General features: G+C 36.7%; 1 protein-coding gene across 1 annotated transcript; it reads right to left on the bottom strand.

The window, feature by feature from the left end:
* Positions 1–11335: 11335 nt before the first annotated feature.
* LOC149163403 (uncharacterized) lies at positions 11336–15478 on the bottom strand. The gene is made up of 2 exons (XM_089429113.1): positions 14230–15478; positions 11336–13743 (listed from the first exon to the last, which is right to left on the bottom strand). The coding sequence occupies exons 1-2, from the start codon at positions 15476–15478 to the stop codon at positions 11336–11338; spliced, it is 3657 nt and encodes a 1218-aa protein (XP_089285239.1).
* Positions 15479–19269: the final 3791 nt, after the last annotated feature.

Genomic DNA, 19269 nt, shown 5'->3' with positions numbered 1-19269 from the left:
TTTTTTGTTGATTGAATTGATTGTTTTTGTCTTCTTGATCTTATTCCATTTGCAAACATAAAAACAAAGTGTAATGAGTGTATCTACATTGGTGAGAGCAATGAAAATTGAAATAAATAACACACATCAAAGTAAATCGAATAGAAATGTACCATAGAAAAAAGTGACTCATAAACTATGCACATAGTTTTAAAACCAAGTTTCATGCCTTGTTGCAACAAGTCTTTTGCTAGTGTAATTCCATACTTTGTTTCTTGCATGTTTTAAACCCCATTATAAATCATAGATTCAATATAAAGGATTTTTTTGTTCTATTAATTATATTCTTAGAGAAGTAAAACAACATAGATACTTACAAATTCCACAATTAATTTTTAAATATATACTCACAACCCATATTTAACCCAATGTCAATCAATTCTTTTGATGACTCTTCTTTCTATGTTAGCACCTATTTGAAGATGTTCAAGGATGGTTGCTGTAAAACTATTTAAAATATACAATAATGAAATCTTGAGTTTTTATAAGGAAATATTAATAATTACTCACAAACTTTGATATCAACCCTTTTCTTCCTTTTCGTCCTGTTTTCTGTGTTGAATGGGTTCCATTTTGTTTTGTTTTGTTTTGTTTTTTTGTTTTGTTTTGCTTTGTTTTGTTTTGCTTTGTTTTGTTTTGTTTGTTTTTTTTTTTTTCGCAAGAAAATACTTGAAAATTAATATTTAATGCTAAATTATTTTTTTATATGTACAAAGTCAATCATGATTACATACATTTTAAGCACTTTGTTATTGAGATGGCTCCTCCAATGATGCAACTATGTCCATTTCTTTGACCATCTTCTTGTACATTGTTTTGGACATTCCTTCTGACATGTTTCGCATATCATCTCGTTGATCATTTGTGATTTTCATAATCTTCCTGAAAAAAAGGTAATAATAATTGAATGGTTTGTAGTAATATATACATTTAATTCTATAAAATCATTTTAATTAGGAATATTACCTTTTAAATGATTTTTTTTGTTGTTGTATGTTTTTTCTATTGCAAGTCTGACATGTCTCATTGACCATTTCTCTGGAAACGCTTCCTGTAGTTTAGATATAATTTGTTTTTTAGAATCATTGGATTGATTTTTGTATTGTAAGTGGAAAGTACGTCTATATGTTCATTCCACTAGATCCCTCATAGTTTTGTAAAAAAATCCCCTCTTTCATTAACTTCCAGCACCACTCTAGATGAGCTAAGGATAAATTCATCATCATTTACATGTTTCATAATTTTTCTTTTCTTAGAATGACATTGATATTTTCTTTCGTTGTTACTCCATGTAGAAAATTAAACATATATGAATTAATAGATTGTTTGAAACATGTTATCTAATATTCTTAAGTATATTATTAATGAAAAAAAAACTCATATTGAATATTATTTTTCCATTCATCCGATTCTTCCTTCTGTAATTTTTCTATCAGACTTTTATGCTCTTTTGCACTTATATTAGAAATAATCTTATCGATCTTCTTTATTTTTGGGTTCTGCATGACACACACTAACCAATACGTATTAGTTAAACTTACATATAGTTCAAACATATTAATTTTGTAAACAATTTACAAAGAACTTGCCTTCTCTTCTTTTTTTGATGTGTTATCATTGTGACGATCAATATTTTTGTTACTTGACACCTTGTAAAACATTTTTTTATCAATATATAACATGTACCATTGAATACAGAAGCCATTAAATATACTTTATATATAAATCAAATAATTTTAAGCCAAAAAGAGCTTTGGTAATCAATGTGTTTATTTGAATAAACGCAGAGGTGTGTTTATTCCATTAAATGCACCATGCATTTAATTGTTCGACACTTTCAGCGAAAAATATTTTCTTAAAATAGTTTTAAATTATGATGGTGTGATTTGTAACAATAAACACACTGCAATGACTTAACATTTGCCAGAGGTGTATAAGTGTGTTATATTACACTAGGAGAAATGATAAACAGGCTGGACAAAACCAACATTATTATAATATATCGATACATTGTATTACATAGGGTGCATCAGTGCGTTATATTACACAGGGAATACTCCGAAACATATATCCGTTAAAAAAAAAAACAGACAGGGTCGACAGGGTTTGGATCTAATTCAATAAGTGACCCCCCTACTTTAGATGTCAAGCACCCTGTATATAGTAACTACACAAACCTATTATATCTAAAATGCCTAAAATGAAAAAGTGAAGAGGTAGAGGGAGTTAAACACTAAGGTAAAATTTTGCAGTCACATAAGCAAGAAGAAGCAAGGGTCTAAGGTAAGTATTGATTTTTTTGTTTTTGTTTTTCTAGATTTTAATTAAATTTAAATAGGAACAGAGATCGTAAAAAATTTTACTAGTAAAATTTATAGTAGCTTTTTTATTATATGTTTTTTTTTTTCTTCTTCTAATTTTTTTTGAATTATGAATAATTATGACAAAAATTGTAAAAAAAATTAAAAGTAAAATCAACCGTAAAGTTTAAAAATTTTTCTATCCACGGTTTTGAGTGAATCACTATACCTTTCAAATTTTAATCTTTTGATGGTTCTGAAATATTTTTCTTCTCCACAGTGCTCCCAGTATGTCTCTCTTGCAAATGTTTTCTCTTTAAATTAAACCTTAACAGAAAATTGTAAAAAAAGTTATTTGTAAAATAAACAATAAAATTTAAAATTTTTATTATTCAGGGTTTTCAGTGAATCATCATACCTTTCAACTTTTGATCTTCTGAATAGTTCTTCTGCTCCAAAGTATTATGTTGTTGCATAATGTTCCTGGTATGTCTCTCTTGCAAATCACTCCCTTAAAATTTTGAGAAAAATAATGAAATAGTGAATAAATTTTTATTCTTTAAAAGACTTTATGAAATTAGATTTTGAAAAATCAATTGTCGTTCATTTTTAAATTAAAAAAAAAATAAGTTTTTCTTTTTCTTTCACTTGATACAAACATTGATGTGTTTGATAGTCAAGTGCATCTGTGCATTTATAAGAAAATCACATTGACACTGTCGAGGCGCCAAATTTGTTCAACACACTGACATGGTAATTATTATTATTATTTATTTATTTTTTTTTAAATCCCAAAACGGTGCGATTAATTTTTTTAACTCAACGATGCGATTTGTATTTAAATGCATTGGTGTTGTAATAATATAAAAGCATCAATATGGTTGAATTCATTTTTATTTTCTAAATTCCAGAAATAGGCGCTTCTCGGTGCTATTTTTATTTAAAAGCATCATTGTGTTTTTGTACAAGAGCACTGATATGATAACATATTTTATATTTTTTCAGAATGTCGGACACCGGTGCGGGTATTATTTCAATGCCCTGGTGTTGTTATGATTTAAACGAATCAGTGTGATTTGTTTTGATAAGTGTAATAGTAGAGTTTAAAAGCTATATGATTTTTTTTTTTTTTCACAAAAGTGGCAAATTAGTCTGAAATTATCCTTTAGGATGCATCCACATGAATTACATTAGTTCATAGTATACATTTTCTGCCTAAAGTTGCCTTATTCTTGAAAAATGGTTTGAAAACTATATTGAAATTCATATTGTGGTTATATGGTTCTCGAAATTAATTGTAGATATGCACACAAAATTTTATTTTTGGTTTATCTCAAATCGAGGGAAAAAATCTCAATAATATGTAATGTCCAATTCTTCAAATTCCAATTTGTTCCATATTGTTGATCAAAGTCCTTTATGAAGTTCTCCCTTTCCATATTGAGTAAGTTTAAATTTTATTTATATTTCGATTATATAATTGACTTTTTTTTAATCCATGTCAATTTTAATAAAAATGTATCCAAATTTCTAGGATCTTGATTCATAATCGATTTTAGATGCATAAAATATTCCTCCATTTCAAAAACATCGGAAGCTATTATCAAGAGCGACATATCACAAGTAGTTGGTAGATGAAAATGGATAGCCTCTTCGCCTTGCCAATTGGAACATGGAATATTCCGTCTTCAATCCTGGATCAATGATCGTAATAATTGTTTGGTATAATGCAATTTCATCAAACCAATTGCATAGATGTGCTATTAATATCATTGATATTGTACTAATGATGTTCAATATTTTTTGAAATTAGGCTTTTAGTGATAATGAGAAACCCACCTACTATCTTCCGATGCACCCCACTACAATGTCAACTTGAGATAAGTTTGCATTAAAATCAAGACTCAGAGAGGACTCATACAAAGAATGGTTGAATAAAGCACCTATTCAATTTCCACTACGTCTAGATTCACCAATTAGGAATGACTACAAAAATAGTAGTTCTTCATCACAAGTTGGAAATGGAGGCAATCAAATAGAGGTTGGTATGGATGATTTCTTACAGGATACGACTTCCATGGAGGCAATGTTGTTAGATTCATTCTAAAACAATGAGATAGGTTATGATGCTCATGTCACTGTTAACTTATTTGAAAGGCTGAAATATGCTTCCACCACCCCCCTCTTTGGACTTGGCAGCAAGTCAAGGTCTACTCAGTTGGTTACAATGACATTATTGTACAACTAGAAAGAAAATTTTGGCATGTCGAATGCATGTTTTTCGACAATATTGATGTAATTCATTGGCATGATCAGTCAATTCCCTTATTATTTGAGAAATTGTGTCACATAATCAACATTAAAAATGGTTGATTTTATGAAAGTTAAATATTGGCATTGTACAATTATATTCCCCACCAATTTCAGGTTATTCGAAGAGTCAAAGTAATTGTTGAAAATGTTGGGTGTTGAGTACATATCATATCATGCATGTTCAAATTATTGTATTCTATATAGAGGAGAGTATGCGGACAAAGAGATATGTCAAAAATGTGGGCATGACAGGTACCGTAATTAAGAAAAATGGGTAAATCACATGGTCCTCCTCATAAGATATTGAGACACATTCTTATAATCCCAAGGAGTTAAAACTATTTTGTTGCAAAAAATTAGCTATGTTGCAAGGATGGCATGCTTCACACAGAAGTGAGCCAGGAGTTATGTGAATCCAAATAGTTTCAATAGCCATGATGCATATAGAGGATACATGGCTTAAAAAATTCAAGGGAAAGTATGAAGTCTAAGACTCAACATAGCCATGGATGGCGCCAACCCATATTCCCTCCAAAACATCAACTAATTTGTTTGGCCTGTTATAGTGATCAATAACAATATCCCCCCATGGTTGTCTATGAAGAATGAACATTTTATGTTGCCTCTCATAGTCCCTAGTAGAAGACAAGTGAAGAATATGGATGTCTACTTACAACCATTGGTAGATGAATTGAAGGAATTATGGGAAGGGATGCATGTGTACAATGTATCAAGACCATTCGCAACATAGAGGAGTTTTAAATTGTATGGAATATGTGCTTACACCATACATGATTATCCAGGCTTAGGTGTTTGGTATGATAAATTACATTTTTATATACGTAACAATATTGTTTCACATTTTAATTTGATTCATTGCAATTGTTCTGATCTTCATGGTCACTAATGTGTTGGTCTGTATACAATAATTTCGCAGGTCATGTAACAAAATGGTATCATTGATGTAAATGTTATGGAACTTATCTGAAGGCTAGTTCGTCACACCACCTACAAAATTCAGTGTATGACTGCTCTAGGGTATTCCTCCCAGAAGAACACCCTTATAGAAGAGAAACGTATGCTTTCAATTGTAAACCAGAGAGAACCCAAAGGCCTGCAATAATGAAACTAGTTGAATGGCTTAGAGCATATGAGAGAGAGAAGGAGAAGGAGTTTGCAGAAATGTTAGATTCAAATGGGCAGACTATGTTCGATAATCTAGAATTCTTCGACACCTATGTTGAAAGATTTCCCATTGGGATGAAAATAAAATTTGTTTTTTATGAGGTCACTTACTAGATGCCATGCATATATTTAAAAATGTTCCATCTTCTTTATGGAGGCACATATCATAGAAAGAAAGTGACATATTAGCTAATAGGAGAAATATCATTTCTTCAAAAACTAAAAGGAAACATTGGCCAAGACAAGAAACTAGAAGAGAGGTTGGTCCCTCTTGGTCTTTCAAAGAAGGTGATGTCCCACGGATTTTAAAGAAAGACGAGTGTAAGGGTGGCTTCTTTATATGGGTCTTCACTACGATGTTGATACACTATGGAAGACTGTTTTTCGGGGTTGAAATCGCATGACCATTTGAACCTTCTAAGAGTACATATGTCAAAAACATGATTCTATTTTATCTTTTCATTTTTATGTAATGGGATATTTTATAAGTATTTTTGTATAACGTATTATTTACTGTGTTGTGTCATTATCCTCTACTTGTGCATGGGTACCATGACTTCACCCAAGACCGACATGCCATATCTAAATTATTTACATTTGTATGTTGGATCACATCAAAATAGATTCATATGGCTAGCATTCCATGGTGGCATCAAGAGATAGTTGAGATTGTTTGCATGTTTGATAAGGAACTACCGAGGAGTTTCATGGACTTCCAAGGTCATTTTCTAATTCACCTAGTAGATGAGGTTGAATTAGTTGGGGTGGTTTCTTGTCAATGGATGTTCTTCTAAGAGAGGTACATGAAGAAATTGAAATGTTTTGTTCAACAAAGGGAAAAACCTGAGGGGTCTATGGCCAAGGGGTATATATTGTATGAGTCTTTCTATTATGCTAGTGAGTACATTAAGCAAATCAACAACACACAACATTTGACGATTTGGGACAACAAAAGGGATGAAGACAAAAGAGAAGGGGAGATTCTCGAAATGAATGGAAAGAGACGCATGATAAAGAGTAAGTGGCTTATCATTTGTCAAATTTATACACAATAACTATTCACATTGAAATTCATATTAATGCATATTTTGATCTCATATGTACTCTCTCTCTCTCTCTCTCTATATATATATATATATATATATATATATATATATATATCTATTTGATTTCATCAGAAAATTTAGAAATTGAAGCCATCAACAAATTTATTCTTTACAATATGGAAGTGACATAGTTGTGGGTCACATTGTATGAACAAAAGAGGAATAAATGGGACAATGGCAGGAAATAATTCAAACGGTTGAATGGTAGAAGCATGCCTTATCTTGATCATTTAAAATAAAATATGCCAATGACCTGCCTTAACAATTGGGATGTTGATCGAGTTAGAGAGAAATACAGTGCACCTATTCGTTACCCATGTGCTGAAGAGGATGCACTAAACATAGGGATTGGGTGCATCAACTCAACAATTATAATATCTTTATGTACATTTTTAACTTCATACTGCACCTTTGAATTGTAACACACACACACACACACATTTATCTTAGCATTTTAATTATGTTCGCATTCTTAGATACATGACAATGTGATTTTTTCACCTTTTTTATAGGTGCATTTTTTCCCATCTATGTTGGCATATGGACATCATTTTCACATGGAAGATGTCAATGATGGATGCATGACACAAGGCTGTGGAGTGGAATTCGAGTTCGACTAATCGATTTGTGCTAGCCACCGAGATCAAAATCTAATGCAGGGGATGTTAGGTTTTTTTTGTGTAAGTCAGCTTGTTATATTAAAAAGAAGTATTTATAGTACAAAAAGTCTGCTCCTGTAGACAGAGGGATGCCAGACTGCAAGCCCTACCCAAAAATTGACCAAAATAGACACCCATACTACCACGAGCACACCACGTAGGGTGGCAGAGCAAAAGTGCTTTACTAAAACAAACAACTAAACACCTGCCTAACTGAGGCAGCAGACAGACAACAGCAACGACAAACCAACTAACCGGCAGAGCATAAAGGACCATAATAGACCAGCCGAATGAACCCAAAAACCAGCCAAGGCAAAAGCCATCCCCACTACATCTTGAGCACAAAATAATTTCTGGAGGTTTCCGGCGCTGATTCAGACATCGAGATGCTTGCCTGCGCAGGCTTGGGATGATTTCTTTGATAATCACCCGCCGGTTCTTCCTTTCGGTCGTCGACCTGCCTTGCATCTTGACCAATGGTTTGCCTTAAGAGTTTGATTAACACCGTGACCTTCTTTGTAATGGTATCTACTTGTTGCTCCAGCGTGCTTATCTTGAGTTCCAGGCTCTCCAAAATCGCTGTGTTCCTCAGACTTAGCCTCAGTGATGTGCTGGACCTTACGCATTTGCTCCGCATAGTTGCCCTGCATGCTTAAGGCTTTGGCTAACAGTGTTTTCATTCTCCAGCTTTCAGCTTGCATCCTCACAAATTGGGTAGCCCGCGTGGTGACAGTTCCTGGATCCTAGAGCCAGTCCACCTCCTCTTCCATTTCTTGCTCTTTCAGCTTCTTTTCTTCCTCAGTTACCATAGCTTCCAGGTCATTAATCTTTCGTTTATTCTTTTGTAACGTGCGAGTTTCATACATCTCTATGGCCATCTTAAGATCTCTATTAGCAGAGGCGTTACGACTACCTTCCCCTGCCATGATCGTGCTTTCACTCACTATATAGCTCTGAGTACTTTCAGAAGAAGAGAGGGGTTCTGGCCTGTAACACGATAAAACAATGCTTTTGCCCCCGCCTTTGGTTGTTACTAAATAGAAGTTGCCTGGGAGATTACCGGCTGAAGACCGCCTTTTCCTTTGCAACTTGCAGGTCATATCATAATTACTTTTGCGTGATGGAGAATTATTTTGGTAATGGCTCGTATTCTTTCCCTTACGGTCACCTTTTCTCTCCTGCTTCAGCGTCTGCCAAGTGTCCCCCTCCTTGACATGGCGTCAACGGCGCATATCCTTATTAATCATACCTGATAATAAACCATCTTTCTTCTGCTCGCGCCATGAATGCGCCGGATTCGCTTGTCCTTCCTTCCACGCAGGGGATGTTAGGTTACGTTGGAAAGAGATAAGAGATAATTCAAGTGGACTTCTCTTCGTTCCAATGTGTTATCTTTAGGTGTAAGTGGTGGGACACATTTGATCAAAATAATGTAAAGGAAGATCATTATAGAAAGATGTGTCATGAAGCTAGGGAGCCTTCTGTTTTCCCAAAACACCACAACCAGGTGTTTTTTTATCCAGATGCATTGGGTAGGGATTGGTGGTTCATATTAAGACACAACCCCATATCAAAACATATTTTTGAGAACAACAGTGTTATCATGCCAAGCGAGGAAGATAATCCAGGTGATGACAACGAAGAGTGATATGTACTTGTGTTATTTCATCATTTATACTATGATTGTATGTTTTTGTTTTCTTTATTTCACTAATTATATTATTTTTGTATTCGTCTTGTTTGCATTTTATATAATTTGTAAGATTCACAAACGTTTTTACATGTTTTTTGTAGTGGAATTTTTTTACACTTAAAACTAAGTATTTCCAATTGTGTAAATTATATATGATAATAAGGATTCAAGGTCACAATCCTTCTCAAATAGGAAAATGAGAAAATAGTGAATCTAGAAACAACATTGAAGATTTAGTCTCGATCTAGATACTTATTGGTTTATTAATCAGTGCACATGTTTTTTCTTCTTGTTTAATTCAAAATTAATATAAATCATGTAGTGATAACTCTATGATGGCTTTAACATGAAAAAATTGTGTATTAATATGTAAGATTAAATTCTTGACATGAGAGGTAAAGTCATGTTTATTATATTTAAATTACATTTCTTGCAACATGATGTAAACTAAAAGGAGGTCTTTTTTTTTTTTTTGAAATGGTCGGTTGCTATATATTATATTCTGAGAAAAAAAAAAAAAACAAGGATTTCGAATCCTCTGGTACATAGATCGTGCAGACTGAGAGGGAGCAAGGGGTTTACAAAATGTGGCTGCCCCCTTGGTCCTTAGATTGCTTTTTTTCCTACTGTTAAAGACAACGCTAGTATAGATTCTAATAAAGGAGAATAACAGAAAAATACATTTGAAATTCATTCAGTCAATCATGATGTGTTGGATGTGTCTTGCTGTTGATTCCTCTATCTTATCATCTTTGGCTTCTTGATTGACGCTGGAGGAGCTGGTGGCGATGGCGTTCTTTTCCAGCCAGAATTTCAGAGTGGAAAGTGATTCTTCGACATGGCCGCAGCGGTTTGTGAGCTGCCTGAATTTCTCTTGGAGGGAGGTCACCCTATGCATGAAAAGCTGGATTTCTGCTTTATACTTTTCAGTGTTAATGCGGTCCTGTTCAAAAAGCCTCCTGCTGTGCTCGTCAAGACACCTATCGTGCTCTTCTAGTCTTGCATCCAGTAGACCATGCTTTTCCTCTAATAATGACTGCTGAGTCCTTATTTCTTCTAGCTCAGCTTGTAGATCAGCACAGTGTAAACAATCCTCACTGCGCGCCATTGATGGGAGAAAGATACGATAGTGGAGATAGTTGAAAAAAGAGGTCCAGTGGGCGGGAGAGTTTAGAGCGTTATTGTATGCTCTGACTTGGAGACAAGATTTGGAGACGCTGTCAGAGGAGACAGTGCTTCCCGCTTCCAGAGCAACAGGAACAGATGGGAGATTGGGCGGAGGATAATTGCACGAGCCGAAAAGAACCAGAGGTCTATAGGAAGAGAGGCAATTGGGGCAGAGGGGGATATCAGAGGTGAGGGCGGAGAAAAGGAGAGAGGAGGGAGCTGGGGAGAGCTCGCTGAAGAGGCGGGAGGTGTGGAGACAGAATAAGAGGGGAGATGCTGTAAACGGCGGGCAGAGACGGTGAGAGGAGGGCGCAGAATGAGAGGATGGAGGAGCAGCTAAACGAGCCGCCCTGCAGAAACGGGCTTGGGCTTTCCTGAGTAACACCCTGCAGAGACTAGCTTGGGCATTCCTGAAAAACACCGCAACAGAAGTTAAAATGAATTTAAACAAAATAGAATGAGGCGATACCAGAGTATTGTTTCTCCTGAGATTCTGAGTAAAAGCGCCTGCTTCAAACCGATGTTGCTGCTCTGTCGCTTGATCTTGATTGACAAATCTTTGCTTGCTGTTGCCCACATTTATAGGTTGGATCCAACAATGGATAGAATGCCTAGCTGGAGTCGGACTCTCGGAAATGGTGAGATATTTTCCCAAATCTTTCATGCAATCTCCATTTGCTGTATTTTCAATCCTTATGCCGGCGCTGTATTGATTTATTTTTCCTTGATGACAGGTGATTCTCTCTATCGAGGATCGGATTTGACTGTTTATGCATATTATACTCTCTGCAATTTGTCCTACTACTGTGGAGACCATGCCCTTCGCACACTTGATGATCATGCGAATCTGGGCGGTGCCAGGATTTTCCTGAGTCATGGCAGGGGTTGAAAAGTTTCTCTATTGTTGTGCCTTAGCGCACCTTCCTGCTTTCCCACTACATTATTCGCGTGCTTGTCTGCTTCCATATTTAGCGTGCGAAGAATGTGATAGAGTTTGATGTTTTCAAAATGTTTAAGGAGGAGTTTGATTCGCTCAATGTGTTGCTGGAGATTGCTGTTAGGAGATCGCTGATTGTAATTCATGAGGCGAATAAGAATTGAAGAGTCTCCAAAAACTAGTGCCTTTCTGATACCCATATTTTTTAATTGTAACAGACCTTGATAAAGGGCTAAAGCCTCTGCATTGTTGTTTGTTTTTCTTCCCAAGCTCCATTCATAACTGCAGATTTCATCCCCTGACTCGTTTAATATTACTCCTCCCGCTCCTGCTGGTCCTGGGTTGGACTTTGATGCACCATCGAAGTATAGAGTTGGACAATTACTGCTCTGAATCCACATCTTATAATCCTGAATTGGGAGTCTAATTTCCCACTCCCTGATTTGTTCATGCTGCTGTCTGTCAGTTCTATGAGTATCCTGCTGATGGCCTGGTCGGTCTAGTATGTGCCTGATAACTGATCTCTCTTCCACTGAGTAATCTGCTGCTTTGATTTTTCCTGTATACTTTGCTGCAATTGTCTCTTGCGCCAAGATGTGAGCTTTATTGCATGTCATTCGAACATTACTCTCTTTGTTTTGGAAGATCTTTTTATTTCTTGTGAGCCAAATTTTCCATAGAAGGTTATGAGGTATGATAGCCCAAATTCTTTTGACAATCTTGCTCCTCTTGTCTTTCCATGGGCAGTTCCTTCTCCATTCATGAATTGTCTCTGAAATGTTCTGTTGGGATTGCCATTTTATATTGCCCAGGTTGGACAAATTGATCCAGCATCTCTTCACGAAGGGGCAGTCAAGGAACAAATGTTGAATTGTTTCCTCTGCTGAGCAGCAGTTGGGGCATCTTGAAGGACCGTTGATCCCTCTCTTTCTTAAGTTTTCAGATGTGAGGACTTTGCCTTTTAGCAGCAGCCATGTGAAAAATTTAACTTTGGGAATGGCCTCGGATTTCCAGATTGTTCTCCATTGGTTCCAAATGGGAATCTGATAGGTGCTATTACAGATATATTGATAGCCAGACTTGATGGTGTAGCTTGAACCCGTGGGATCCCATCGAAATCCGTCTGCTGCTCCTTTTTTTATGGGTGCTCTATTCTGAAGATTTTTTTGGAGGGCTTTGAAGTTTGCTTCTAGATTTGAAGGGGTGGCTGGAAATTCCCAGGTAATCCAGGCTCCTGTATCTACATCCCATTTTGATATTTGATCAAGCCTCTGAATGCCTTTACTATTGAGATGGAGAATGAAAGGGATGGCTTCTTCTATTGTATTTAGAGGTTGAAGACCCATTATCTTGTCAGTAGCATAGTTGATACTGTCCCCTCCTCCAGGGATCTTTGAGGTGTTTTGATTGAGGATGGGGATTGCTTTCTTGCAGAGATGCCAAATTTTGGTGGAATCTCTGTTGGGAATGTCTATTTCAAGAAGTCTTTGCCTTTTGCCGTTAAGGTATTTGCTTTCTATGACCTGTTTCCACCAGGCTTTTGGCTCATTAATTAACCTCCAAGCCATTTTGATCCCAAATGCCAAATTTAGAATTTTAGGGGCTCTAATTCCCAGACCACCTCTGTCCTGAGATTGAATTACACTTTTCCAACTGACCAAATTGAATCTATTTTTTTCTTTTTTCCCTCCTTGCCATAAGAAATTTCGGAGGGCGGTTTCCAACTTGTGATGAAATGTAGCAGGAGCTTGATAAAGAGTAAATCGATATAGAGGTAAGGAGGATATACCTGATTTGAGCAGAATTATTCTGCCTGCTGGATTGAGCCATTGAGTTCCCCATTGCTGGATCTTCCTCTTGACTTTGTCTATTATTTCATTCCAAGTAGCAGCTTTTAAAGGTCCCAGGGTGACCGGCATCCCAAGGTAGGTGAAGTGATCCCAGTTTGCTTTGTAGGCAACTCCAAAAATGTTTGCTATGCTGTGAGCAGTTTGGTTGGAGATATTCCAGCCATAGATGCAACTTTTTTGAAAGTTGACCTCTCCCCCTGAGTACTCCATAAATTGATCGAGGAGAATCTTGAAGCGCCTTGCAATGGTAGTGGAAGCTCCTCCAATTAGCAGAGTGTCATCAGCAAATTGGGAGTGGTTGATGTTCTTGACTCCGTTCCCGAATTTGATGCCAGAGATGAGGCCAACTCTTCTGTTATGATCTAGAGTACTGCTGAATGATTCAGCCATAAGAATAAAGAGATAAGGGGAAAGAGGGCAGCCTTGCCTTAACCCTCGTGAGGATTGAAAAGCATCACAAGGGCGCCCATTTATGAGAGGCGAAATCCAAGGACCTGAAATACAAGCGGCAATGGTGCTAATGAAGGCAGAATTGAATCCCATTTTCCTCAAGACAGCGAACAAGAAGGAGTGTCTTACTCGGTCAAAAGCATTGGCTAAATCGAGCTTGAGAACAAAACCTTTCTCTTGTCTTGAAGTGCTGGAATGAATGGCTTCTTGGACCAAGGTGATTGTGTCATGAATTTGCCTATTAGATATGAAGCCCCCTTGATTTTCAGATATAAGGGAAGGAAGGAGGGGTTGGAGTCTAGAAGCTATGATTTTCGTGAAAATCTTATAAGAGGAGTTACACAATGAGATTGGTCGAAACCTGGAGAAGGAAGTGGGACGATTTTCCTTGGGAATGAGGGCGAGGAATGTTGAATTTGTGAAGCCCCCCATTTTCCCTTTTCTTTGAATTCCCCTCAACATCTTTGCAAGGTCTTTTTTAATCAAATGCCAATGATCCCTGTAAAAAATGACTGGGAACCCATCTGGACCTGGAGACTTGTCCGGTTGCAGGGTCCAGATAGCTTTTCTGATTTCCTCCTCCGTTATTTCTCGGTTTAGGCTGTCATTCGCCTCTGGAGAGATGCCTTTCGGTAGATGCTGTAAAAGCGCAGAATAGTCAGTTTCTTCTTGATTTTCCGTGAGGAGGCTTTTGTAGTGAAGGGAGGCAGCTATTTTGATGGATTCTTGGTCGTTATGTTGGCTGCCTTGACTGTCCATAATAGTATTTACATTGTTTCTTATCTTTCTGACAGTGGCTTGCTTGTGGAAGTAAGCCGTGTTTTTGTCGCCTTCTTTCAGCCATAGCTGTCTTGATTTAATTCTCCACTTGATTTCTTCCGCTCTCTTGATGTGCATTAGCTGCCCTTGAGTTTCCCATTCTTTGCTTTTCAGCTGGTGGGTGAACCCTTGATCTTCTATTTGTTTTTGGATTTCCTCCAAGTCCTGCTGTATTTTTTTTCTAATTTTTTCTGGCTCTTGATAGCTGACTTTTGCCCAGTCTTTGAGGGCTTTTCTTGTGTTTCTGATTTTTGTTTCCCATATATGGCTTGGAGAGCCTTCTACATGATGTTTCCAGGTTGCTTCTATGATAGCTTCAGCCTCAGCATTGTCTCTCCACAAAGGGTTATACCTGAACGGAATTGGTCCCAACTGAGAATGGGAGTCCAACATTAAGAGGATGGGAAAGTGGTTTGAAGCTGTGGCACTGAGAATTTTTGTGTGACCAGCAGCATAGGAGGAAAGGAGAGAGACGTTAACCAGAATTCTGTCCAATCGTTCCATGATATTGCCTGGCCCCAACCTTCTATTATTCCAGGTGTATTTTCGATTTTTTGGGATAATATCCATCAATTCATGTTCGGACATTATCACTTCCATCTGACTTCTGAAGGGGTCGGAGGTGAAATTTCCCCCTCTTTTCTCATTCGCGTGGAGGACTAAGTTGAAGTCTCCAGCTAGTATGACATTTGTGTTCTGCTCGTTATCTATATCTTCTTTCAGATCCTTCCAGCACTGTTCCTTTTCTCGATAGTGATTGGGGATATAGACGTTGTAAATGATGAGGTCACGGCTCTCTTCTTTGTTACTAAGATTAGTCCTTAACCAGTTTTGATTAAGGACGGATGACTTGCAGTCCCAGTGTTGATTATTCCACATGGTTGTGATTCCTCCAGAAGCTCCTCTGGAGTTGCTACTGGCCCCTGAGAAGTTTTTTTGGGCATCTACAATTTTCTGCATTTCGCTTTGACTTTGTTTGGTTTCTTGTATCAGAACAATTTCAGGTCTTTCTATTTGGAGAAGATCTCGTAAGACAGCTGATTTGGAGGGGTGCCCCATACCCCTACTGTTCCAAGATAAGAGCTTCGTCATGAGGCATTCGAGCGGAGAGGTGCTCGCCTCTCATGGTCTTTTCCTGCTGTTTCTTTTTCTTGGGATCCTGTAATGAAGGAGTCCATAGGGGTTTGGATCCCAAGGGCAATATCCTTTTGCGTGCTTTCTTCCCGATGCTGTTTGGCTGACTTTCTTCCTGGTCCAAGCTTCTTGTGGAGGTCACTGGAGGCGCCAATGTCTTTTGAAGAACTTCTGGTAGTTCTGGGAGGGGGAGGGTCAGAGGAAGGCTGAGAGAGGATCGAGGTAATCAAGGGAGGATCAGACAGTTCCAGAGAGGGCTGGTCAGGTTGAGGATCATCAGAGGATAAAATAAGGAAAGGGTTGGAAGATGAGGGGAAGGAGGGTTCTTGGGAAGGTCCTGGAGGATTGAGAGGGGGAGAGTTGGGCGGAGGGAGGAAGAGCCCGGATGTTCAGAGGATGGTTCTTGTTTGGACGGGGGTGCTGCTTTCTTTTTTTTCACAGTTTCCCATTGTCCTCCTTGGTCTTCAGATTCCAAATTGGTTACTTTAGTGCATCTATTAGCGAAATGACCGTATTCATGACATACCTTGCATTTAAAGGGTATTTGCTCGTAGTCCAGCTGCTGTATGTAGCTCCAATCATCCACCTTCAGCTTGATGGCTTCTGGCAGTCCTTTTCCGAGGTCCACTTCTACGCAGATCCTTGCACAGGCTTGCATGTTATCTTTGGGCTCGCTTCTATCAATGTATTTACCTACTGCGTTCCCGATTGCTTTGACCGATTCATCTCCCCAACAATGCAGGGGCAGATGGGGAAGACGGACCCATACCAGAACCGTATTAGGGATGTCTAGCTCAGGGTCGAAATCAGGGGTCCACTTGTTCAGATATAGCCCTCGAGAGTCCATAAAATAGGGCCCATTCCTGAATATCAGATCCTTGTCTGCCTTGGTTTCAAAATGAAAGGTATAGTAGCCTTTGCCACAGAAGCGAATCGAGATCTTTCCTTGTATTTTATCGGACCAATTCCTTTCCACCCATCGCTGGACTGTCTTTGGTGAAGGCCATAAGCCTGTAAACTGTCCTATGAGCCCTTTTTCTGCTAGTGATAGAGCTGCCATTCGAGGAAGAGATGGAGGCAGCTGGACTTCTTGGAGAATATCCAACTTCTTAACAAATTTTGAAGTTGCTGGTTTCGGTCGGGCAGGGGGCAGAGACTTTACCAGGTCAGAAAAGGCTTTCTCCGCATCCCCAAGGGAAGGATCTGGTTGGGCCATGGCTGAAGCCAGGGCCCGGAAAGCAGGCCTCGCGGCCCAGGCCGAGGCGGCGGCGCTGCAGCTGCACGCAGTAGGTCTTCAGTCGGCTCGCTCCGCTCCCGCGATCTCCAGCGCTCTCAGGGTTTTTTAAACTAAAAGGAGGTCTTATGTATGAATAAAATTTTGATTACATCTTTTTATGGACCATAAGAGAAACAAATGGTTTACATGAATTCATAAGAGGTTTTAATTTTTTTCTTCATGGATAATGGAACAATTTTGACTTTTCTTTTCAATGGTAATTATAATTATAATTTGAATTAATAAATATTTTATGGCTAAGAATTAAATGATAAATAATGTGATGGTGATTAAGTGGCATTTGTTTGACTTTAAAATAGATTTGCTAATGCATTTTTATTTCCTATTTAGATTATGTAAAATAAATATCTATATTTATGTATTTATAAGTAAATTATTTAAAGTAGACATGTATTTATCATTGCGAATGTGATGTAATATTAGCTAGGAGAAATGTGAAAACATGAATTTTAGTGACTATTTCATGATAAGTATGTGGATAAAATAATATTTCTTGAGTTGTTCAGTAAGAAATAATCAAATATTTTATTTGTCAAAAGTTTAAATCTAACATAGTATGATTTTGTATTATTTAACTCATATTTATTATTAAAAAAAGTTGAATTTGAACTAGTACAATTGCAAATAAAGAACCAAAATAGCACTATAATGTTATATCTTTATTACTAGAAAAATGTTCACTTGCCTCTTTAAGGGAGAACTTCAAATAGAGCAAATCCCCAACTACAAATAACTTCACAAGTCTTATTCTACATTTCTTGATCCTCATCTTTAGAGAGAAATTTCTAATTTAAATTGGTAAGAGTTTCTATAAATATTAAACTTAAATTGCTTGAAAATATCATAACTTTAGTAATAAATTAAATTTGATAAAAATAGATTTTTTTAAGTTATATTAAATCTAAATCAATTATAAAAAACTATGGCATAAGTTTTTTAAACAATAGATTGAATTTAATAAACCCATATTGAATTGGTTAAATTGTATTTTTGAATGATTTATTATTATTAATATATCATATTAAAAATTGAATGAGTTACACATTTTCATCTTATTAAGAATTGATTAAATTATTTTACCTTTAATAATTTTTTCATTGTAAGTATTGAAGTATTTTACTAATTAAGTTAGAATGAATATGAATGAACTATCTAAGCAATAAAAAAATATTTGTCATAATTTTACAATCATAGTTTCAAACATAATAAACTTTGTAATTTATAAAAATATCTTTGCATTTTTTAAAGTAAGTCGTTTTGCATGCAATTTCATATATAGAAGTTTGATATAAGTTTACCATACATAATCTATAATAAATATTATTTCATAAAATTAAACATCACGATGATAACCATTTAAAAAACATCAACATCATCTAAGATAGACATTCAAATTCACTACCATCATCTAATTATATACACCTCTAGCACATATAAACGTCATTAGCTAGCACACAAATCTAATAATTTAATAAGGCATCATCATCATGGTCACACCTAAAAAAAAAAACATTGTAATCTAATGTCATTACCACGCACATCCTCAAACTAATATACATCTCATGTCAAATAACTGCTATCGTATACACATCAACACCAACATATAAATTAAGTATATAAACATGAACAAAAAAAATGCACCATATATATATATATACAAACAAGTCAAATAACTACAATAAAATATCTGATACAACAGAAATAGTAGTGCCTGCCTTGTCTGCAATAGAAGATGATGGATGGTCAACTACTACCTAAATGTCTATCAAACTTTGAAGTATAGGAGGAGGTGGTTTGTTATAGACATATTTGTGCACTACAACCCCAATCACATATGTCCATAAACCAAGGGCTTTTAAACCCCTAAAAGTGTTGTTTCGTACCCTAAAGGAACAAGGTCAGCTGATTACATCATCTCCTAGAAGTTCTCCATGAAAAACTACTCAGAACTAGTAAAAAAAGGACCATACATACTACTCCGTGCATAGGGTGCATTGCATCTCACCTATTACACATGGGGGGTGCGATGCATACTAGAAATCCCTTGTGTAGGGTGTGATGAGCGAGAGCAGAAAAATGGAAGAAGCAGTGTGCTAGGTGGAAACCCAAAGACTCTTCTAGAAACTGCTCATATGACACTTGCCTCTCTAAATTTGCCCAGGGATGAGTAAGAGATCTAAAATATCCAATTGGAACCAAGAACTATCAGTGAAATGACACTAATCAAAATCCCAGAAGCTGGCTCACTCTCCTGAAAACATCTATATATGGATCCCTCATCCAAGAGATCCAAAGGTTGGAATTTTGTAATTTGCAAGGA

This window comes from Pinus tabuliformis, chromosome 5_1, assembly GCF_031772625.1.
Source record: "Pinus tabuliformis cultivar Carrire ecotype Pingquan chromosome 5_1, CPIR1, whole genome shotgun sequence".
In the NCBI taxonomy this organism is placed as follows: Eukaryota; Viridiplantae; Streptophyta; class Pinopsida; order Pinales; family Pinaceae; genus Pinus; species Pinus tabuliformis.
Note: the sequence above shows the minus strand (reverse complement) of the source record. Positions and strands in the feature narration are given on the sequence as shown.